The 23,515-nt window shown below is 45.0% G+C and overlaps 2 protein-coding genes across 9 annotated transcripts in view; both read right to left on the bottom strand.

The window, feature by feature from the left end:
- Window positions 1-673, bottom strand: part of m-cup (ankyrin repeat protein mann-cup) — a 13,147-nt gene extending 12,474 nt beyond the window's left edge. The window contains exon 1 of the mRNA XM_037235776.1: window positions 598-673. The gene's annotated coding sequence lies outside the window, so the exon portion shown is untranslated. The remainder of the gene's footprint in view (window positions 1-597) is intronic.
- Window positions 674-15,450: 14,777 nt separating this feature from the next.
- Mzt1 (Mitotic spindle organizing protein 1) lies at window positions 15,451-20,979 on the bottom strand. Of its 8 annotated transcripts, none has more exons than XM_037236977.1 (4): window positions 20,870-20,978; window positions 18,173-18,290; window positions 16,564-16,656; window positions 15,451-16,276 (listed from the first exon to the last, which is right to left on the bottom strand). In XM_037236977.1, the coding sequence occupies exons 3-4, from the start codon at window positions 16,646-16,648 to the stop codon at window positions 16,125-16,127; spliced, it is 237 nt and encodes a 78-aa protein (XP_037092872.1). In that variant the 5' UTR covers window positions 16,649-16,656; window positions 18,173-18,290; window positions 20,870-20,978; the 3' UTR covers window positions 15,451-16,124. The 8 variants fall into 8 exon arrangements, with proteins under 8 accessions (XP_037092872.1, XP_037092873.1, XP_037092870.1 ...); XM_037236978.1 differs by lacking the exon at window positions 20,870-20,978 and adding an exon at window positions 20,632-20,855 and having other exon boundaries at window positions 18,183-18,290; XM_037236975.1 differs by lacking the exon at window positions 20,870-20,978 and adding an exon at window positions 20,632-20,853.
- Between the last annotated feature and the right edge of the window lie 2,536 nt (window positions 20,980-23,515).

Below are 23,515 nucleotides of genomic sequence, written 5' to 3'. Positions count from 1 at the left end.
ATGCCCTATTTACCATCTTGTGTGTGTTACTGTAACTTCCAATATGTTCTCTCATGCATCAACTTTATCCCACAACTTGTATTGTATGACCCATACAGCACTCCGCCTCAGTTATGCTTCTTGAATGTCATAGATTTAGAAAAAATCATGACATACATTACATGAAAGTGTTCAACCAGCCATACCAACAGCCCTGTCTACAATGCATGTGCAAGAGATGCCAGGGGAATATCATAATTGTTGAGGAACCTTGCAGCATAGTTAAGATGTGCTTTAGTATGCCTGATGAACAAAGTAAAGTTACAATGCAAATAAATAGATAGAAGTGCTGCTTTTCGACACACTAGTGATCATTTCTCAAGCCCTTAACATATTCCAAAAATCAATGAATCTTGTGCCAGCCCATGTAATCACTCAAAGTTTCGTTTCCCGAAAAAATGCCATAATGGAACCAATTCCTCAGAACCTTTCAATCTTTCATCCCTGCCTGGATAACATCAGTATGCATATGCATGCTGGCACCACAAGCGACAACTCTCCATCTGTGCTGGCCTCACCAACCCATCGTTGAATCTCTCTACCCACCGACACACTTACGTGGTAATCCGGCCGTCAACCACCCACACGGTCGACAAGGCAACTCACATCCCCCATGCGAAGTGAGAAATCTGTGGCCTTGAATCGGTGTAGGTCCAAAGAAATGTGGTCGGTTCCACCACTGCTCATCTCGTCCAACGTCTTTACTACTACGTTTCTCCTACATAATCGCTCCCGAGGATGTCGGTCCCAGATAGGAAGGTACGAATAGCGGAACAAGAAATTCTTCGGCCAAGCATTTTTCTGACTTTTAGTGGAATTCAGGGAATATTTTATGTGCATCTTGCAGTGCCGAAGCTCATTGCTGGTGGTGATGCTAGTTGAACGCCTTTAAAATATACCACAGGCATGGTGCATTAAAGCTACTGCGTACTACACTACGGGCGCATTACGGACCACACGCTGGCGCAATCACCAGCAGGTCAGGTGGGATAAATATATCTGTAAAATCATGGTAGTTTCTCGAACTGAGAAATGACTAAGCAATAAAAGTGGAGCTCGTATGGAAGGTTATAACCAGAATACTCCTGCCACATCTTTTGACTGTAAAACAAGGGCCGGGTGCACCAAAGGTAGTGGCAGCTAATTACCACCTCAATCATAGAAATCAGGAATCCAAACTAAAGTTTGAGTGAGTCTTGCCACCCTGTCTTCATTCGCAAGCTTGGAAAATCTCTGCAGCGATTGATCTGCAATTTGTTGACCGCCGGCACAGTGCTGCGTACATTACCTGCGTGAACACGGGTGTCGATTTGTATACTTCTGGGTGGGCCGCTGGCCCTAATGTCCGCTTTGGCCCCCCTCCCCAAACGGTGAGTTTGGCTCCCCCAGCCTTCTAGAGCCAGAGTACAGGCAGATTAGCATAAATGGGAAGTCAAAATTATATACATCTGAAATAGGGCTTCTTCTCATTGTTCCACATGTAAAAGGATAAAGAAAATGAAACCGCTATGTCACGCTCAGTTCAATGCAGCTCACTGAGGTAGTCATACTGTGAAGGCTCCGCGTTCGTACCGTGCTAAGGTAAGCATTTTCGTGATTTTTATCGCATGATGCATGCTTTTAACTACATCTTGATGTGTCTTGTTGACTTTGATATCAGTTTGTGTCATTGTCTGAGTGTTTTGACATTGTGTAATGATGTTTTAACATTCTCAGACTGCAGCAAGTTGCGTTATTTTGCCACGATACGATAAGATGCCTTTTCGGAAATTCATAACAAAACGGTCAAATGTTGGCACCCAAAAACGTGACCGAATTTTAGCCGGCAACGTTCGAAAGAACCCTTGAAATTTGCCAGCCTCTAATTCGAGATGAATGTTTGATGGAACAGTTACGAAAACTCGATGATCAACACCAGCCGACGAAACTGACAGTGGCAGTCGTCCGACATTGACCATCAAAACAGCATTAGCCGTGTCGAACATGCCCAACGCGAGTGCTGCGTTGCAGTCTGCAGCTCGCCTTACGGCTATCAGCCGGAAGCTTTCGTGGCAGCTTTTGATAGTTGTGCACATCAACATACGCTATTCACTCCCAAAGCCGCACACGTCCAAAAACGTCTGAAGCCAGATAGCATCGACCATACGTCGATTACGGAAACATGGTTTCGACGATTAACGCTAAACAAAATGGTAATGATGCCTGAAGGCAATATTTTCCCGCCTGGGCGGAGCGCAAGAAACGCATTAGAGCAGTCAGGGACCTAGAGGGGGGGGGGAGGGGGGGGGGGGGCAGGGGCCATGGCCTCCTCCTTGGGCCCCGGAAGGGATGTCTGTGAAGTAAACGATTTATTCAGCGATTTTTTCAGCGACGAGTTCCGATTTCCCTGAAAAACGGTTTCAAGGTCAATTGTGGCATGAGGAACACCAAAATGGCCCTTAGTTTGCAATATCATGTGACCTTCAGCGTCAAAAGCTGGGTCAAAGGAAGGGGAACTCGATATCACCCAAAAATTACCGCCCGATTTTCAACTTGCAAATGTCAAAATATTCAACACAAAAAGATCTAGCGTCCGTCCAAAAGTCCTGACGTTTCTAGGTCACACTTCAAGGTCGAACACGGCCTCAGAGAACGGGGAATTTCATATCACCCAAAAATTACCGGCCGATTTTTAACTTACCAAGATCAAAACATTCACCACAGAAAGGGCTAGCGTCCGTCAAAAAGTTCTGACCTCTCAAGGTCACTCTTCCAGGTCAAACGTGGGCTCAAAGGACGGGGAACTTAATATCAATAAAAAATTACCGGCCGATTTATAACTTACGAAGATCAGAACATTCACCACAGAAAGAGCTAGCGTCCGTCAAAAAGTCATGACCACTCAAGGTCACGCTTCAAGGTCAAACGCGAGCTTAAAAGACGGGTAACTCCATATCACCCAAAAATTACCGGCTGACATTAAGCTTAAAGACATCAAAACAATCACCAGCGAAAGAGCTAGCGTTCATCAAAAAGTGCTGACCTCTGAAGGTCATGCTTCAAGATCAAACGCGGACTCAAAGGAGGGGGGACTCTAAATCACCCAAAAATTACCGGACGTTTTTTAACTTACAAACATCAGAATATTCATCACAAAAAGAGCTGGCGTCCGTCAAAAAGTCCTGACATCTCAAGGCCACCCTTCATGGTTGAATGCGAGCTCAAAGAAGGGTAACTCCATTTCACCCAAAAATTGTCGCCAGATTTTTAGCTTACAAACATTAAATATTGACCGCAGAAAGAATAAGCGTCCGTCACTTAGTTCTGACCTCTGTTACTTCTCATGTTTGTAGGTTAAAAGATGTCCGGTAATTTTTGGGTGATATTGAGTTCCCCGTCTTTTGAGCCCGTGTTTAACCTTGAAGGGTGACCTTTGGAGGTCGGGACTTTTTGACGGAAGCTACCTCTTTCTCTGGTGATTGTTTTGATGTGTTTAAGTTCAAAACTAGTCAGTAATTTTTGGGTGATATGTAGCTCTCCATCCATTCGGGCCGCGTTTGGCCTTGAAGGGTGACGTTGAGAGGTCAGGACTTTTTGACGGACGCTAGCTCTTTCTGTGGTAAATGTTCTGATCTTTGTAAGTTAAAAATCGGCCGGTAATTTTTGCGCGATATGGAGTTCCCGTCCTCTGAGCCTGCGTTTGACCTTGAAGGGCGACCTTAAGAGGTCAGGATGTTTTACGGACGCTAGCTCTTCTTGTGATGTATATTCCGATGTTTGTAAGTTAAAAAACGTCCGGTAATTTTTGAGTGATATAGAGTTCCTCTTCCCTTGAGCCCGCGTTTGACCTTATAGGGTTACCTTGAGAGTTCAGGACTTTTTGATGGACGCTAGCTCTCTTTCTGGCGTTTAGTTTGATGTCTTTAAGTTTTAAGTCAGCCGGTATGTTTCGGGTGATGTGAAATTCCCCGTCCTTTGCGTCCGTGTTTGACCTTGAAGGGTGACCTTGAGAGGTCAGGACTTTTTGACGGGCGCTAGCTCTTTCTGTGGTGAATGTTTTGATCTTTGTAACTTAAGAATCGGCCGATAATTTGTGGTTAGTATGAAATTCCTCGTCCTTTGACCCCACGTTTGACATTGAAGGTTGATCTTAAGAGGTCAGGACTTTTTGACGGACTCCTTATTGGGTGATTATTTTGACAACTTAAAGTTTAAAATCGGCCGGCAATTTTTGGGTGATGTGGAGTTTCCCGTCGTTTGAGCCCGCGTTTGACCATTAAGGGTGACCTTGAGAGGTCAGGAATTTTTGACGGACGTTAGCTCTTTTTTCGGTTATTATTTTGATTTATTTGAGTTTAAAATCAGCCTGTAATTTTTGGGTGATATATAGTTCCCCGTCCTTTGAGTCTGCGTTGGACCTTGAAGCGTGACCTTCAGAGGTCAGGACGTTTTGACGTACGCTAGCTCTTTCTCCAGCAAATATTTTGATGTCTTTAAGTTTAAATCAGCCGGTAAACTTTGGGTGATGTGGAGTTCCCAGTGGGTTGAGCCCACGTTTGACCTTAAAGCGTGACCTTGATAGATCGGGACTTTTTGACGGACGCTAGCTCTTTCTGTGGCAAATTTTCTGACCTTTGTAAGCTATAAATCCGCCGGAAATTTTTGGTCGATGTTTAGTTCCCCGTCCTTTGAGCCCCCGTTTGATCTTGAAGGCTGACCATGAGAGGTCAGGACTTTTTGGCGGACGCTAGCTCTTTTTGCGGTGAATGCTCTGATCTTTGTAAGTTGATCGGCCGGTAATTTTTGGTTGATATGAAGTTCCCCGTCACTTGAGCCCACATTTGACCTTGGAGGGTGACCTTGAAACGTCAGGACTTTTAGACGGACGCTAGTTCTTTCCGGATTGAATATTCTAACATTTGCAAGTTGAAAATCGGCCAGTAATTTTCGGGTGATATCGAGTTCCCCGTGCTTTGACCCAGTTTTTAACCTTGAAGGTCACATGATATTGCAAAATAAGGGTCGTTTTTGGTGTTCTCATGCCACAATTGGCCTTGAAATCATTTTTTGAGGGAAATCGGAACTCGTCGCTGAAAAAATCGTTGGATAAATCGCTAACTTCTCGGACATCCCGAAGGGGCCCATTGGCTCTGAGGTGGCCCATAGCCGGTCAGACATGATTTTTTCACAAAACGCCACAAAACTGGGCATTTTGGACTTCCCGACGACTAAAAATGGTTTGAAGCGAAAGTGAAGGGCCTATGAGGTGGGCACAAAATTACACCGGCGATGCCGGCAGTCCTCCTGTCCTGACCCGCCCTCCCATCCATTACGCCCCGCTGTGCCTAACACCGTCGGACCTTGGCCCTCGCTTCTGCCTGCGCTGACCCACCCCGTACCCCTTCCTGTTCGCAGGAGCGACAGAAGTAAAGAATTGGAGGGGGGGGGGGGGGTCGGAAGCATTTGCAGTGTTTTATTCCATGCACCGTTGCAAGCCCGCTGCTAATTATCTCAGTTGTTGGGAGGTGAGCTCGACCCCAAAGCCCTCCTCCAAGTGACGCGATCGTTCCCTCGCCCATGCTTGGTAACAATTGTTCCCACCCCGGCGCCATGGTTGTTATGCTGGCGGCTCGCGGTCAGGGCCGTTGGGCCCGTTCCGGTGCGCGGCTCGGGAAGGGTGGCTGCATTCCCCAGACAGGTTGGCATGTAGGGAGGACGGCTCCTGGAAGTGTTTTCTTTCGCGTGTTGGGTGCACCGGTGAGTGTGCTTTGTGCGAAATCGTTTCCGCTTCACGCATTGTGCTTTCGTGTGGCAGGATTCCTTTAATTGATTTGGCACGTTTGATACGACCGGTACACTCGCAGGGCCGTGCTGTGCCGTGCAGGATGCCGTGCATCCATGTTGAAAAGAGAGCGAAAATCTCTCCAACGTCATGCATCCCTCCCAACCCAGTGGCGTGGAAACCCCCTCCCCTAGTCAAATGAAGCTCAGTTGAATGAAGTCGGTTCCCGTCATTGTGCATGAGGTTCCCGTCGCATGAGGCTAATTATGTACGGGCAAGAAATCTGCCCCTCGCTTATTAAAAAGGTCTTCGACGAGGCCCTGGACCCGCATGACTTCTTACATATGCGATAATACATTTGCGACACCCCATCGCCTGTTTCTCTTGATGTGATTACTTGCAATATGCGAGCGAGGGTGCTATTGGTATTTTTCAGTTTAGGCCCCTTTTGTGTGTTTTTTTCCGGCAGGATGATGTTTGCTGTTGCGGATTTCGAGGTGAGGGATGGACATCAGCCCCAGTCCTCGGTAAGATGAAGAAACGCTTTACTGTTGTACTGCTGAGATGTTGCTGAGAACTGCGGCTGCTCTGCTCTGGAACGCTGCTTGAGCACTGCTCCTGGTCGCCTGGAAGCAAAATATCTGCCAGCAAGCTGGCACAGCAATCAGAAGCTTTCGTCAGAGACAACTGGTGCTGATCAAGAATCATCATGCTTGGTGAAGCAGGTGTTGTACCATATGAGTTTGTAATGTTCAGCTCGTACTTAACGTCCAATTCTGCCAAAATTTACAACGAGGATTTCCCCTGCCACAATAACTGGGAATTCCAAAAGATGAACATGGCTAAAACAAACACGTTTTGTCTATTTCATTTCTTTTAACACCTTCCGGGGTAAATATTGGCAAACCAAGTTTTGGAATCGTAGCTTAGGAAAAAAAGTGACAGAATCCTCTTTGAAGGTGGGCTGACAGTGTTTTCCCGGAGTTCGCTGTTTTTTATTTATTTATTTTAGACATTTTAACAAGTGCACCTATTAATCATTGACGACTGCTTTTGTTGCCACCAGCCGCAGGCTAATCAATTTTAGGGGCAAAGAGCAAATGCCTAAGACGATCCAAAACTCATCCTGTAATGAGTGAGTGGATCGGAAAACAGCTGCTCTAAAACAAAATAATCTATCGAGACAATATCATATTCCCGTTTAGACAGCTGACAGCTGACAGCTGACGCTCCAGTCTCTTTAATAATGGCTGATAAAGCGTGTTAGCATCATCCTGGGAAAATCAAATACAACGCACCATTTCCTTCCCATAAAATACAGACGTTTCGCATGATTTCCCTCAGATATGGCACCATGAAGAGTTTTATGTCGTTATTGTGACCACGGGAAGATATAATTCAAGTCGGCTTCCATGTAAGTACTCCATGTCAGTGCCTTCTTGCTAAGTTTTTTCCATACGTGTACTCCGAGAGACTGCATGTGTAGTGCACTTCTGCACTGCTATTCGACACAGATACTCTCAATATTTCAACCTCAGTAAACCACTTAACAAAACATCAGTTCTTTTAATATCAAATTCGGTGTACATGAATAATCACTCACACTCAGATATGGCACCATGGATAATTTTATGTCGTTATTGTGACCGCAGAAAGACATAACTCAAGTCAGCTTTTATGCAAGTACTCCATGTAAGTGTCTTTTTGTTAAGTTTCTTTCCATGCATGTACTGTGAGAGAGCGCGCGTGCAATACACTTCTACACTGCTTCCCTGGGCAGTGATCTGAGGTACTGAACATCCCCATTTGCAGAAGCCATCCTGCGCGGCACACCGCGCTACGGTGTCTCCCGCAACAAAACGGGATAGGAACCAGGAAAATGGTTTCGACGGGAGAGACTGTGACGACGGCAGGAAACATCGCGCTGGCGACGGCGGCAACGACGACACCTAGCATCCGTTGAATGATTTAGTGATAGTCGCATCGGCATGATGACAGGGACGTGCATGGTCTGCGCGAGGGTGCTGTTGCCGTGGCAATTTTGGTCAAACACATGGTGAATAAGCTTTGACCTGACTTATTATCGATGACATGAAGCGGTCTGCATGGAATTACGGCGGTTGATCAATCAGATGGAATTTGAAATGGCAGATCGGTGAAGCCCAACTGGGGCCCATCTGGGGCAGTGGCCTAGAATTGCCGCCTTTGGGTGTAAAGCAGAAGGAATATGAGAAGCAATATATGAGGAATATGAGAGGGAATTTTTCACTCCTTTTCCCCATATTTCATGTGAATTTTTTACTCCTGCCTCACATTGTCTAATCGCACATGCCAAACCCATATTTCCCTTTCTGAGGTTTTCAGATGTCATCTAAAACCGAGCTCACTTGAAACCACCCAGCATAAACGAGGCTCCACAGAACCTGGACACATATGGCTATGTCCTGCCTCACCTACGTCTGAATCATGTCTATATATGCACAGAGAAATGGCGCCAGGTACCTCCTAGCCCAAGAACCCCAACGACTCCAGCCGTTTGCACGCGTTAAGTTTGGTTTGTTTACAAAATGCATCACAATCGGCACCTGTGTGCCACATGCAAGGTTTCCACGCATCTCTTATTTTTTTTGGTATCACCACCACACCACGAAAGCAGAGCCTGGTGCCAACACCAGCAAGGCCTTGTAGAGAATTTTACTCCACGTATTTCTTTATTCCCGAAGAAACTTGACCACTAAATCGCATCACTCCCAAAATGCTGGAGTGAAAAATTCAAGAAATGTCTTCTAAATTAAAGTTGCAAGGTGAGTATCACCATTTGAACACTCACCTTAACAGATTTTAAATCAAATCAGCTGATAACAAAATTGTCCCAGAAAAGTATCAGTCTTTATATTTATTTAACTACTTTTGTTTTTCTTGGTATCATACGAGGGTGATACCACTTTATTCTTCCTTCCTTTTCGATTGCCTTTAGAGATACCATCTGCTGCTTAAAATGTTAACCAATTTCTCTGCAAGATGTCCAATTGCAAACTTGTACGTATTTCATACATAAATTGGATTAATTCGCCAGCCGCCCAAGCATGTTTGATATGCACCCAAGAGTGAACAATCCACAGGAAATAAAGGAGACAATTTGAAGCACTTAACTTATTTTTACCGCCATTTTTGCCCTGTTAAACCCTCGGTTAACCGTTTTCGTGGTTCATGGCGGTGCTCAACAATGATAAATCTAAGCATTTCGAGTGTCTAGCTCACCAGGCTACGCGACAAGGCTATCTTAATGCTGCCATACAGAGCTTTGGGACGGACCCGACGTAGCTAATACAGAAGTGTTTGATGGCGAAATTCTGCGCTCTGGAGATGTCTATCATGTACATCTCTTTTCTCGCATTTAAATCTCGTAGGTTGGTGGGCATGATGATTATTTATATTTTTTTTGGGGGGGGGGGAGTGTCATGACTCTGTCTGCCAGCAGACCATGCAAAAGGTACTGACTTTTTGTTTTGGGGGAGCATGAAGAAGCCAGTAAGTCTCCTGTGGACCAAATAATTGCTTACCTCACCTGCTTTCAACACATGATTGGTAACCAGATTTAGCCATTTTCTGTTTTAATCCATCGAGTTTTGTCATGAGACAAATTATGATGTCACAACATATGCAAGGGGCTCATTTTTTCCATATTCTTGATTATTTACCCCACATTTCTTGAAGTGGTCCCCATGGCTGCTTTAACCAGATGTTTTCTATAGTTATGATGGTTAACTGACTGGCAAATAACTGAACTGTATATATGCACTATATTTTTAACACGGGGTTACTCTAAGCTGCATAGCAATTACAATATGAGTTAAATATTAGTATGTAGAAAGGGTCAGACCATCTCCATCTAAATGTGAAAAAATGTCTAAAATGTGAAGCCAACATCTCAAACTTTATCATCAAATATGAATAAACAACCCTAAATAAATGTCCTTGCTGCAGCTGAAAAGGCAAGCAGCTATACTGGCAAAGTCATCTAAAAATTATGGTAGTTTTGGTGATGATGATAATGATTTGGGCTTTGGGGTGCACCGACTACGTTGGTCATATGGCGCCCGCATGTTACTTTTGGAGAAGAGAGATTGGTTTGTGGAGCATACCCATTATTGTCCTTGACAAAGGTTAGCTATGCCAATCAAAATAAGTTGTTCAAAGTGATTTTAAGTGTTTTGATTTGTGTGTTGCCAACTTTGTCTGATGTCAACAAGCATACACAACTGAAATGAAGAAAACTGCAAGATGAAACCAGAAAAAAATCAGCTTTATCATGTTTTATCACAAGTTGTGTCCATGCCTGCTGTCAACAAATAGGTGAGTTGAGACGATGTTCAACACATGGGCTTCTCTAAGTTAGGTTAAGTTGGTTAAGTGCAAAGCAAGTGGCAATAGGAATTGTTCAAGAACCAGTAACTCACAACTGCTGCTGTGATACAAACAGGTTAGACAAGATCAGATGAAGTAATGCCTCTAAGTTGGGCAAAGTTAGGCTACTTTCATGGAAATAAGCATTGGTATTTTGCAAGGAACAGTGACAAAATGTTTGTTTTCACTGACCCCATCTTAACAGAAGCCTGAGGTATGTCTACTGTGTTAGACTTAGTGATGGGTTGATGTGTATGAGTCCAATGTTTTTTTTTTGGTTGTTTAAGTGTTTATGCTTGTTGAATTTTCTGTTGTTATTTGTTGTTGAATTTCTTTGCTTTGTGTTATGTTAAAAGTGCTGTGGAAGGGAAGTGCAAAGTGCAGCATCAAATTATTGGCGCTAATAATTTGTTATGCTCATTATGCTGTCATGAAATTACTATGCTTTAATGTATTCTGTTTCACTTTAATGGCCTAAGATGTTAAAAAACAAAATCGTTTTGCCAGGCTTCTGATATTGCGTCCATGCCAACTTGAAATAGATGTCTTTGTTTGCTGAAGCATCAGTCACGAGCCCATAAGTTCCGTCTTTTGTGAATTGATTTTTTTCACTCCCGCATGGTCTTTTTGCGATGGAGTTTTTCACACACACCCTAGTTCAAAAGCGATTCTAGCGCCCAGGTGGGTCCCATGTGTGTCACAGCTAAGCCCCACAAGGGCCCTTCGCCGGCTTCCATGTGGGACCCAGTTGGTTGCCCATGACATGCCCGCATGGGCCCGAGGTAGCAAGCCAAGGTGGGCCCTATTCGGTTGCCCATCTCGGATCCACATGGGTCCCAGTTGTAAACGTTGGGTGGGTCCCACGTGTGCCCCAGTTAGGCCCCACATGAGCCCACCAGGGTCACCCATATGGGACCCAGGTGTTAGCCCATGACATGCCCACATGGGATCAAAGTGGACAGCCCAGGTGGGCCCCATATAATTGTCCAACTGGGACCCATATGGGTCCCAATTGGACATACTGGCTGGGATGCCACGTTGCCCTTCATTTCTTTGTATTTGCTCTGAGGGTCCTGTGTTGTTATTAGGGCCCTTGCTGTTAGCGTGTCAGGGCACTCTTGTCAATCGCGGGCCCTTCCACGGATTATTTCTATTCGCCAGGAAGGCTTTGGGAGCTTTAGCCGGGGCCCTATATCTTAACCTGCCGGGGCATTCTCGGTTGCTCAAGGGCCCTTCACGTGGGTCTCGGTTAATCTACAGACACACTTGCGATATGCTCGTGGGCCTCTACATTGGTCTAGGGCGTTTCCAATTCTCTGTCACTTGCTTAGGGCCCCACGCTCTTGTCGGGGCCCATTTGATGGCCTGCTTGGGCACACTCATTCGTTCGGGGATCCTCCATACTGGGTCTTGGGTACTTCTTTTCTGAATGAGGGCGGCCTACGCTCTTATGGGGAGGCCTATCTGATGACCTGCTCGAGCATATTCGATCGTTCGGGGGCCCTCTACATTGGGTCTAGGGTACTTTCTATTGGAATGAGGGACCCTACACTCTTGACAGGGGCTCCATATCTTAACCTGCTCAGGCGCACTCAATCGCTCAGATCCCTACACGTTGCGCCGTGAGTATTTATTATTATAATGGATGGTCCTATGTTCTTAGCGGACCCCATCTATTCATCTGTTCGAGCCGCTGGCGGATGCAGGTGGTGGGGGGCACGGAATCACGACTCAAGGACCATGCCGAGGGAATCTAAAGGCTCCGAAGGGGCCATAACCGGCTGGACGGACGCAGCTTTCCTACATCAAAAACGCAACAAAATTTGATGCCTTTGGGCCTGCAGGCGATTAAGACACCTTGTTAACAAAAATAAAGAGCTAATAGGCAAACGAAGCTCATTCTTCGCTGATTAAGAAAGTACTGCTTGGGGAAAATTTTGGGACTCAGTACGCCGTCTAGAGGCATTACGCTGTTGATTGTCCGGCCCTATATGTCAACTTACCGGGTCAATCTGATCGCCAAGGAGCTTTCCACGTTGCCCTTGATCTCTGCATTTTCTCGTAAAGCCCAAAGTGCTGTCTGCCTCCATGCCTGAGCACTGTTGATCAGGTTTTCTTCCACGGATTCTTCCCACTCGCCCCAAAAGCTGCATTATATATATATATATATATATATATATATATATATATTGGAATGAGGGAACAAGAACTATATATATATATATGTATATATATATATATATATATATATATATATATGGTTTAATGGATAGCCAGAAACCAGAATATAAGTGGACTATATCCGGGAAGGCTTCCGCATCTGTCCTCTTACGGCACCTGTCGACTTCCAAGACTCTGCCCTCCCCCTCCAACCATATCGAGAAATCGACACCTCTGCACGTGCGTGAAGTTCGCAGCAGTTCGACATTCGCATTCAGCAAAAATCGACATCCTTCTTCGATTTTTACAGAACTTTTCCAAAAAAGCCCAAGGCGCTTTGACGGCATACCAAAAGCTTGTTATTGGGTGTTGAGCGGTCGGCACTCCAGAGGTCTTAAGCGGTTAGCCGTTATTCCCTCGCGATGGTTGCTACGCAGGGCAAATTAAGGTGCCAAAACCGATGTTAGCCTGTTCTATTTGAACGTGCATACAAATCAAGACAACCTAGAATGTCCAGGACCTCAACTAGGGTGTGGATAATGTCAGGTGACGTGATGACCCATGCAAACAGTTATGAGTGACACATCTCCAGTACGGAAATGTAATGCCGAGTTGAATGGTGCCACTTGATTGATCGGATGACCACTAGGCCAAGAGTTATACATTTAAATGTCTAGATAAAGTCAGCTTCTGTCGCAAGGCATTATTTCCCGTTGACTATAACACGACACCCAACGACTTAAACAATCATGGTCCCTCTGAGGTCCTTTAAAACGCTACAAACGTGGCGCCACTCAATAAGGAGGGCATGTTTCAGCTTTTCATAAGACATCAAAATCTTGGAACTCCAGAGGTTACCGCATGCCAGATCGACATTCGTTGCGTGCATGTATCACGCGTGATGGCTGCTGAGCAGGGCAACCTAATGTGTCAAAACTGACACCAGTCTGTTTTATTTGAACGTGCACACAACTTAAGGCGAACTTAAGACTTCAGCATCTGAGCTGGGATGTCAGGTTGCGTGATGACCTCACGCAAACAAATAAAAGTGACACATCTCCAGAGAAAATGTAACGTCAAGTTAACTGGTGCCATCTGCTTGATCAAATTAGTCTGATTCCTAGTTCAAAAAGTATACACGTAAGTGTCTGGCAACAATCAGTTTCTGTCGCAACGCGTTATTTCCGGGTGAATCTAACGCGGGTCGCAACGAGTTCAACAATTCTAACCCCGTGGATAAAAAAAAACGCTTCATATATAGCACAGCTCAGAAAAGGGAGATGCTTTGGCTTTTCACGGGGCATCAGAAGCTCTGCTAGAGAGGGGGCCAATTTGACCCGCCGGCATCTCGGGAACTAAGAAAACTAGAGATACCAAATTCACGGGGTGTATTGGTCTGTACGTGAACTCACTCAGGTCAAAGTTGAGGCTATTGTGTCATAACCTTGGGCCAAATAAGATAAAACAAGGTTTAACTCCAGGTCGGTCTCTTAAGTGCCACCAGAACCCAGACACCTGTTCTAAGCAAAAGGTACACGCTTAAGTAAGGTCAGTTACCTAGTTTGGCATTTGAGCTGTCATGGTCACCCAAATTGTACAAGACCGCTTCGAGTTTTACATTTGAAAAAGTGACAGATTACGCCAGGCAATACGTTCCTAAAAACAAAATGCTGACCTGTGCCAGTTTAGGTCATTGACATATTATGATCTTTAAGAAGCCCATGGAAGATGTATAATGCGATTCCTGGTATGAATAACTGGAAATGAGCGCCATAAAGTTAAATCAATAAAACAAACTGGTTTTGACCCTGGCAGGACCTTTATACCCGACCTTAGGTCAATGGAACTTCTTCATTACATTGTTGTGTTGCCTACGAAAGCAACCAAGAGAAGTATGACTTCTTATAATACTCCGTGATCACATCAGATTGGACAATTCCCTAGAAATTGACCTTGCTGAATCCTTGGCCTGACTTTGGCCTGCCGTAGGTGAGTGATCTTGCAAAGTACACCTAAATTTCATAGCAAATTATCCGCTATTCAATTGTCCACAGCCATGCAAAATTTGGCGCGGCTACGCCGCACCGATCAGCATTCCGAAAAAAAATTCGGGGGATCAAATCGACCCCATCCTAGGGCGTGTTAGGGTCACTTAGGCGTCCATGTTTATATCTGGTGTTTGTGACCACGATTTCCAGATATAATGGCCGTCAACCGGCTGTCAATTATTTTCAGCACGGTACTATTTCGTCACACCTGATGATTGCTTCAATGTATTTAAACGTGGAACACTCCCTTCAAAAGGCGGGAGTGCACTCAACGTGGCTCGACTTTATAGAAAATAAAACGTGCCGGAAGCTCGTAAGGAAGAACAAAGCACATTTAGAAGCACGCTGAATGTGCTTCCAAATGTGCTTTTTGGAAGCACAGAGTTTGAAAGGCATCTTCTATCAACAGAAGCTGTTTTTAGAAATTCTGTGTAGACAACTTACATGACGAGTCAGGATAGAGGTACACAAAGCACCGCAACATTCGGAAAAAATCGAGTTACGAGAGGTAAGTGGAAGGTTACGAGATCGTTAGCACTAGTGCAAGACTTATACGACACCTCGTCATTACCGCTTTGCGACGCACCCAGCTGCAGAGGCTATATAGCGCCGCCTGCCTCCCACCCTGGTAGGGAGGGCGGACAATGCGTATTATTAACCCCCAAAGACCTAGTAACGTGAAGCGCAGCTCTGTACGACACACAACGTCCAGCCCGTCCGCGGCAGGCTTCGGTAGGCCATTCGACGACATTCACACATCTTGTTGAAAGATGGGCGGGCGTTATGCTCATGGAAAAACTTCCTTTGACGCAGTTGCCTCTTTCACCAAATTTTAAACCGTTGCATCGAAACTTTCTGATTGGGTGAATTTCTGGCATCCGAGCTTCCGGAAAGCATTGCTTGTTATGTGAACCCTGATCTCTCTCATCCGACCATGTAATTCCAGGTCAACGACATAACAGGGCACAAGTGGTATGGCGGTAGCACAGTGTTAAGCTTGCGACATGAACGTTCCAGATTTTTCCAAATGGGGAGTAGCTGGGGTTACAATTTATTTGATTTATATTTCTTGTTAATGTTCGTACATGTTCTGAGCTAATACTGCTTCTGGTTAAAAACACAAAACACGAAACCCCGTTGTTCCTTACAACACAGCCCAAACACGCAGTTACACATTTATGAGCACGAATGACTTCTGACCCATTCCCATTGCCCAATGAATCACGGTTGCCAGTCATCAAAGGCATGCATGTGACCTGATCACTGAGTTTGGATTCCCACAACGTCGCGGGACGTCACATATCGGACGGGACACGGACGTGTGGCATCCGGAGCGGCTGCACTAGTGTAGCGTTCCGGCGGCCGGGGAACGGGGCTGCGGCAGCCAGTATGGCGCTACGGCATCCGGGATACAGCGCCAATATAGCACCCCGACGACCGGGTTGCGACGCCAGTACGGCGTTCAGGCGGCTGAGATACGGCGCCAGTATGGCGCTCCGGCGGCCGGGGTACGGCGCCAGTATGGCGCTGTGGCGTCTGGGGCTGCGGAGCCAGTGCGACGCTCTGGCGCCCGGGGCTGCGAGGCCAGTATGGCGCTCCGGCGTCCGGGGCTGCGGCGCCAGTGCGGCGCTCTGGCGCCCGGGGCTGCGAGGCCAGTACGGGGCAGTGGCGTCGCATCCGCCACCGGCACCACAGAGCGGGCTGCGCGGCTAGGTGGCCGATGGCGGCGGCTGGACGGCCTCAGCCTCCCGGAGCGCGGCCGACTCGCGGCGCAGCTCGCAGATCACGTTAGCCAGCGATTCTGGGTTGACGCCGTTCTCGCACAGTCGCACACACGTGGAGAGCGTCTCACCGTCCAGCCCTGCGGACAGCACGGGCGTCAAGGGACGGGTATAACGAACCAATCACAGGTCTGCGCCTCTGGTCACGCAGATAATGGCCACCTCTTTTATGTCGTTCGACTGACGGGGATTCTAGGATTCTTACGACTTAATCGTTAAAATGCTCAAAAAGTAAACCAGAGGCACGAAACAGCAACCATTTACCCTGATTCAAAAACAGGTTTTAGATATTCATATGGTATGATGTACACCTCTTTGTACACCAACATTTTGTTATGTACACCAAGACTTTCTGGCACTTTCTCACCCGTGTTTAGGATGTTGGAGATCTCCATCAGGATATCAAACGTTTCCTTCTTATCTCTGGCCCGCTCAGCCGCTGGTCCTGACATAGTGTTTCCTGTCAGAAAAAAATGCATTCAGTAAAACACGGAAAAGAATTGGCCACGAGGCAAGTCTGATTTCTTGCAAGGAACACGACGCACGTTATCACGCCCTTTTTATGGAGCGCCAGCGACTGCCACGGCCATATTAGCGTTCCGAGGCCATGACGAAGCTGGGATTCGAACTCGAGCCCCCCACATGGGAGCCTGACACTCTAACCATCTGACCTTGATTCAGAATTGATTGAAATAGAGCTGCTGCCTTGAACGGAGTCTGCGGCAGTGTCAGGATAAGGCAGGCAGTACATTCACACTGCTACAATTTGTGAGGTTTTAACCTTGACTTAGGGCCTTTCAGAGGATGGGAAATTTGACATTTTCACTGTCAAAGTTGTCTTAAGTGATACACTTACAAAGTACATATCAGGTTACTTCAGTTGTTCAGGACTTGTAACAATGATGTTTCGCTGTTTGGAACCCAAATTGTATGCTCAAAGTATGGAAAAGTAGAATCAGAAGACTCCGCTGGTAGTGTCAATCACTTTCGGCACTCTCCCCATCCATTGAGTAACCAGCAGTCCAGAAAGATGACATGGGTGGTGAGGGAATGGACAACATGAGGCAACAACAATAGTCTTGAAACTTAATGTTGCACCCAGAGGATTGCAGACAAAGAATGTTGGTGCCAAGAATACCTCCACCTCCAATTGTCACCCAGCTGGTACCAATTTCAGATTGGCCCTCTGAACAGAGCCCAAGAAGTTAATCAAATTCATTGATGCTTCAGATTTGAGCATATAGTTGGCCACATCATGCTTGCTAAGCCTCCTCGCTTTAGCAAAACCACTCATGCAGGGCAGTCCTCACTACATGTCAACAAAGCATGCTTTCATATAATGTGGGGTACATCTGACACAGCATGTGTTACACTACATTTCACCATGTCACACACACACTCATATATATAATACACAGCACACAAAATTTACATCCCACTGGTCAAAGGGCGATAGTTAAACTGATAATACAGTCACCATTAAAATTAGTCACAGAATTGGCACATCTGGTCTGGCCACTATCATCTGCACAGCACAAAGATCTGCAAGCAGCTGATCAAGGTGGCCAAGCCTGGCAAAAGGTGGCTAGGTCCCAGCAATATGAGGCAAAAGCCTGCCTGCACACTGGCTGGAATGGCCAAAGCCAAACTTATCTGATGAACTGTGATAATACAACCCAGCTTTTAGATTCAAGGTATACACAACATGCTCTATTAAAGAAGAGTTTTGAACTCTAAGTCACCCATGCAAAGCCATGTTGAACTAAAAGCTTTAAAAATCAACCAAATGAGCCATGCCACCTGAGTTATTGCAATATCAGTAAATCCTAGAGATAGACTCATAATTGGCATAACCAAGCACAGAACTTAAACGTGAGACTTATAAGACAGCTTTAAAACAACAACAAAAAAACAAAGCTAACAGAAAAAGCGATCATGCAACCAGTGCAGTCAAAGCTTTATGTAACAAGTCATACCTGGCCTGACCTGCAAATTATGTGCTTTCAAATTTTGATAAGTAGATCCAAAAAGCTACTAGAGCTGCAATAAAGGCAATCATAACCTGGACTGGGGTATAACCCATGTTCAGGTATCCTGAAACAACATGGTAAATATCAAAACCTGAAAATCACAGGGTGGACATTGCCAATGTCAGGGTGTTCATTTGTATTTCAAATTAAAATATGAATTTCCATCACCCAATATATTTTGCCAAAATGCTACACACTTTGGGAGAAGTTCTACATCATGCAAAGGTGGTCTTCTTTGTGCAATCCTTGCTCAACAAACACAGGGCTATTGCAGGATTTCCAATACAAAAATGAAATATTCACCATACAGTTCACCAGTGTCAAGTGGTCTGAATCAAATGAGGCACAAATACATGTGTTAGAGAAGGCTAGGCTCTTGGCTTCTCAACTAGCAGCCCAATCATTTGCTTAAATTTACATCCCTGAGCCAGGTATGAGGCATACCTTCACAATTTTCACATATGGGTGTGCTGAGGCCAGTGCTGAGCAGCCTTGGTGACTAACAATATTGACATCTCCATATACAAATGCCTTGATTTTGACATTGTGAGAAAGCAGAAGCCTTCACTGTCTTTTACACCATGTCGTTTCTGGTTATGAACCAGCAGAGACAACAGGCACCCAACTTAGCCAATCTATAAAGCATGGCAAATCTGACAATAAGATGTTTGGGGCAGGCAGAATCCTGCCCCACTTAAGGTACCTAGAAAGCTGCCACAGTTGGGGTAAATCTAGTTATTACTTACCCCAAAACACAATTTATCACCTGGCCTTGTACACTTCTATGATTCCACCCATTTTTTACATCACAGAACACATAAGGATGCCCTCTACACACTAATTAAATTAGTGTGTAGAATAAGTACTTCACAGTTAGTGTGTAAATTAGTATCTTATTAACTAGTAATAGTAATTTGAATTAGTACTTCAATGACTTATGGTATAAAATGAAGTCATGACTGAAGTTTAAGCCTTCCCAAATTTGTGATCATGACTTATGATTTCAAATTTGTTCTCCTCAGATGTGTGTGCAATATTTCCACATTGTCCTGGACCTGGTGGTCCTGGTCCACATACAGTATCAATCTTCCCAAAAAATTGCAAAACATATATGACAGGGCAGAATGATGTTCTCACATGCCACACATCTGCTGACTAAGCAGTCTTGGTGATAATGCATGACCCTGGGTTACACATGCACAACATTTTTCACACATGTAGTGACAGCATGTGAGTTAGAGCAGAGCACCTGTGCTGAAAAGTTTTGGTAGCAAATGACACCAACAACTAAGATCAATAATTTTTCTGGGATTTCACCTCAATTTATTAAACCCAACCCCACCCAACCTTTTCCTTTGGATAAAACTTAACAGGGCGGCCTCCTCATTGCTCATTTGACTTCACCATCTTTAATGGGAATGCTCCATCTTTGAAGCTATTAAAGCAAGCATCAGGTATGATGAAATAGCCCCACATATAGCTATTGGTATGTCTTCAAGCAGACAAGACTGTCCAAGATAATGCAAGTTCTCTGTAAAATAAGCATGCTCCTCAAGATGAAATTGTTCAATTAGGTCACTGGACCATACACACCATTGATTGAGAGCTAAATGACAGTCAATATATCTGAAAACAATGCTGACAGCACCAGATCTAAACAGCTTGACATTTATATTTTGCTTGGCTACAACCTCTAAATGGCTTATGAAATGGTGGGCTATGAATGACTTATTGTGACATCATGGATGGCTCAGTGACCTGAAAGCAGTCTAGATAAAAAAGGCCATACATCTCCACAGCTATATATCTCGGAAGCCATACAGAATTAGGCATTGAGATGGCAGGGCTGTGAACTGCACCAAATATCTTCAAGGTGGCTATTTCAGTTTAAAAACCCATACAAGTGTGGAATGGAATACTCTCTTCAATACTCCCACATGCTGTGATATCAGTTCATTTGCAAGTGAGCATAATGCAACTTTGCTGTATTCCAATTACTTTTGGTATTGCATGGCATCAATATAGAATCTTAACAAGGTGTCTTGTGAAGACCATGCCATTATGACATACAGTGTGAATTTCAATAAACTACTAATATGCTGGAAGCTCTCCCCAACTTGACCTCTACTCCTGTCAAATCCACCAGTTTGCAGCCTGGCAAATAAGGAAATAATCATCAACAAACATGTCATATACTGGGCTGAGGTTAGAAAGACTTTGATGTATGTTGGGAGTGTATCTTAGACCTTCAATTCAACAGGAAGTTTTGATGAGAATCCTCAGTGAAATGCATTACTCAGCCTGCCCTGTTCTATGGCATGCTCAAATTCAGGACCATCACGATTTCTCTGAAATTGATAGGGAACCATGCGTAGCAGACTATTCAATAGAAAATAGGTCAGGACCTCACACGCCAGCACCAGCTCTTGCTAGGCCTTCCACCGCTGTTTCTCGAAGATAAAAAAGCGCCTGTGCCCTGAATCCACACCTCAATCTGGCGTCAACTAGAACGTGTCCTTCAGTTTGGAGCTTGGATCGGGCTGTGGCAGACATTAATGGCGCACTTCATTCATATGATTTTTGGCTCCATTCTTTTTATAGTTTAAAGTTCATACAACTGTTATGATTGTTATGATCATATACCTGCATAATTTTGATATCTTTTTTAGTAACCACAACAAATAAGACAGATGAATGGAGTGTCTGCTTGCTGTTGCGTAAGGTCAGCCGCGGCTGGCGTGCACCGGCACACCGGCGAGAAGCGCCTCAGCGGCAGCGCAGGGCCCTCCGAGCAAACGCAAGGGAACCAGGGGAAACGTAGACGGCTCGTTAACTATCAGGTTGTCTCCGTAAAATGGACACATAGGGCCCCGGAAACAGCACAGGGTCTCTGGACAGCGGAAGCAGTCTTAAGACCACCTTATCACCGCACTCTTTACCAGTGAATGCTAAGTTTTGTCTCTCGTGGGCCCTTCACTTTCGTTTGGCCGCTGCCACCGACCGCAGGCCATCCCACTCACGGACGAATAGCATATGCCTAACTGACTCGAATCCACCCTGCCACGGCTGGGTGAATCGGGAGGTAGACACTGCAATCAACTGAGTTACATTGAGGCGCGGAACAGCTGAAAACGCAGTTCGGTGTTATATCTTCCGCCTGGTTTTACCACAAAATGATGGTAAGAGATAGAATTAATACATTTTTTGCCCTGTGTTCCAAAGTAAACGAATGCAAGTGGTGTCCACTAAAACGTAACCCGGGATACAGCTCCCAAGCGTCGAGCTTTCTCAACCTGGCCAATGTTTTCCTGGTAACGTCATTTGACCACTGCATCCTGACACACTGAAGATAAACTTTTTCTACATGATAACTCACAATTCATAACAGCAAAACACCAAGAGTTGCGAGTCTTTCTTGCTGATATCAACTTTCAACACGCAATAAAACGTTGGTCGAGTTTTTCATAGGGGCACTTTGTAACTTAACCGGTCACCAGGATTTACTTCCTCTCTCTTTTGCTGCCCTTCCTGCTACCGATACGCCCGTGGGGCGGGTTGTGCAAGTTCAGTTTATCTATTTTATATTGGTGCATCCGGCTATGATGCACAGACGTTTTCCACAAGCTTTCGTCTCTACGTCGTAGAGTACGTCATTTAGCAAAAACAAAACAAAACAGTAATTTTTGCGCCCCGAACCAGTTTGGATGCATGAAAAGATACTTGATTTTGTTGATAGCAAACGGTCGATTTCCGACAATGTTTTTCTGTGAACATTGCACTGCATTCTAAGCTGTTGATTAAATGAAGCTCCGCGTGGGCTTGAATTGGTAAGTTATTTCTTCTGCAAAGCATGCTTTGTATCTAACAATCGTACGTTTTGACAACTTGGACGCCAATTAAAGTAGCCGGATAATGATGAGGATTCAGGTTTTGGGGAAGGCTGGCACACCTGGCAATATATTTGCAACAAACTGAGAACAGGCACGTTAGTAGACGAAATTGTACGCCAGCAGCTTCACAAACACAATGAGGAGGTGGTTACAGGCGTCGCATTCGTTCATCTAGCCCCTCCGCTACTGACAACTTACGCCATTGGCCTTGAATGGCGTCATATGGCTTTGCATGTTCTCACGTTACCTATTGCGATCTCATTAGGCTTACAATGACACGAAACATGTTTTCAGTGAGGCATTCGAATTCTGCGTTACAAATTACCGAGTAAAACTGCCTATTTTGAGCTGAGGATGTTTTTGTCAGGTAAATCATGACCTGGGCCGGGGGAACGTGTTCTGTGATCACAGGATGGTCACGCATGTAAGTAAGTAGTCTTTGCTTCTGGTGCAAACACCAAACCCGCACAGAAATATCTACAGAACTACGTTATTTATGAAGAATAGTAAAAATCGATCTGACTTTTGGTCGCAGACTTCTTACGTTCCAAAAAGATCTGAAAGATACAAGTTGTAGGTACTATCATGCTCCATTACAATAGCAAGTTTGGACAATGACAAATTACCCACAAAAAGTTATGTGCGGTCAAAGTATTTAGAGCTTAATCTCTCTGACCGGACCCAGGTCACTATACTCGGTAAATAAAAACTCCAAAATTACAAAAAGTCATTGATAAACGGGTACTGAAAATTTCCTGCCGCTGCAAGCGTTTGTTCTTTTACATGCGCTAAAAAAACCGTAGGGGAGGTAAACTTTCCCCGTCGGACGCGGGTAAATCGACTAAACCCCCACCAATCAATTTGGGAAGGTGATACCCCTGGCGTTGCCTGCCTGTCTCCTTGGCACGAAGAATACGCACGGTGGGAAATCAAATGCCGTGTTTGTGGTTTCCTAGATACGCGGCTTAAAGGCAGCATGCTCCCCTGCCTGTAACTTTTACTCATAGGTCAGGCGCGTCCTATTTGACCAGGAACCCCACTTTTTGAGCAATCTTTGTGGACAGCCAATAATTTGTTTGAAGTAGCCGTCTCGGCGGAAGAAATGATATCAGACCACATGTTGAGCGACATAAAAGTAATGCTGTTGATTCCGGTGCCGTTCCCAACATGTATGTCATGTTAAAAACATAATTCGCCAATTATTCAAAATGCATTGACATCAATAATATTAGCACTTGCAACACGTCATAGAGGGGAAAATAATCCAAATATGAAGCATTATCACGTGAATTCAACAACATGTCGGGCTATGGATTTGATTTATTCCTTATGACGCTTAGCAGTGGCTATTTTCTAACCGAACTTTGACTTTGGGAAACAGTGTTTATTTCGATGCCCA

The sequence above is a fragment of the Pollicipes pollicipes genome, unplaced genomic scaffold (genome assembly GCF_011947565.3).
Source record: "Pollicipes pollicipes isolate AB1234 unplaced genomic scaffold, Ppol_2.1 Scaffold_7261;HRSCAF=8764_pilon_pilon_pilon, whole genome shotgun sequence".
In the NCBI taxonomy this organism is placed as follows: Eukaryota; Metazoa; Arthropoda; class Thecostraca; order Pollicipedomorpha; family Pollicipedidae; genus Pollicipes; species Pollicipes pollicipes.
The sequence above is the reverse complement of the archived record's forward strand: the minus strand, read 5'-3'. Positions and strand labels throughout refer to the sequence as shown.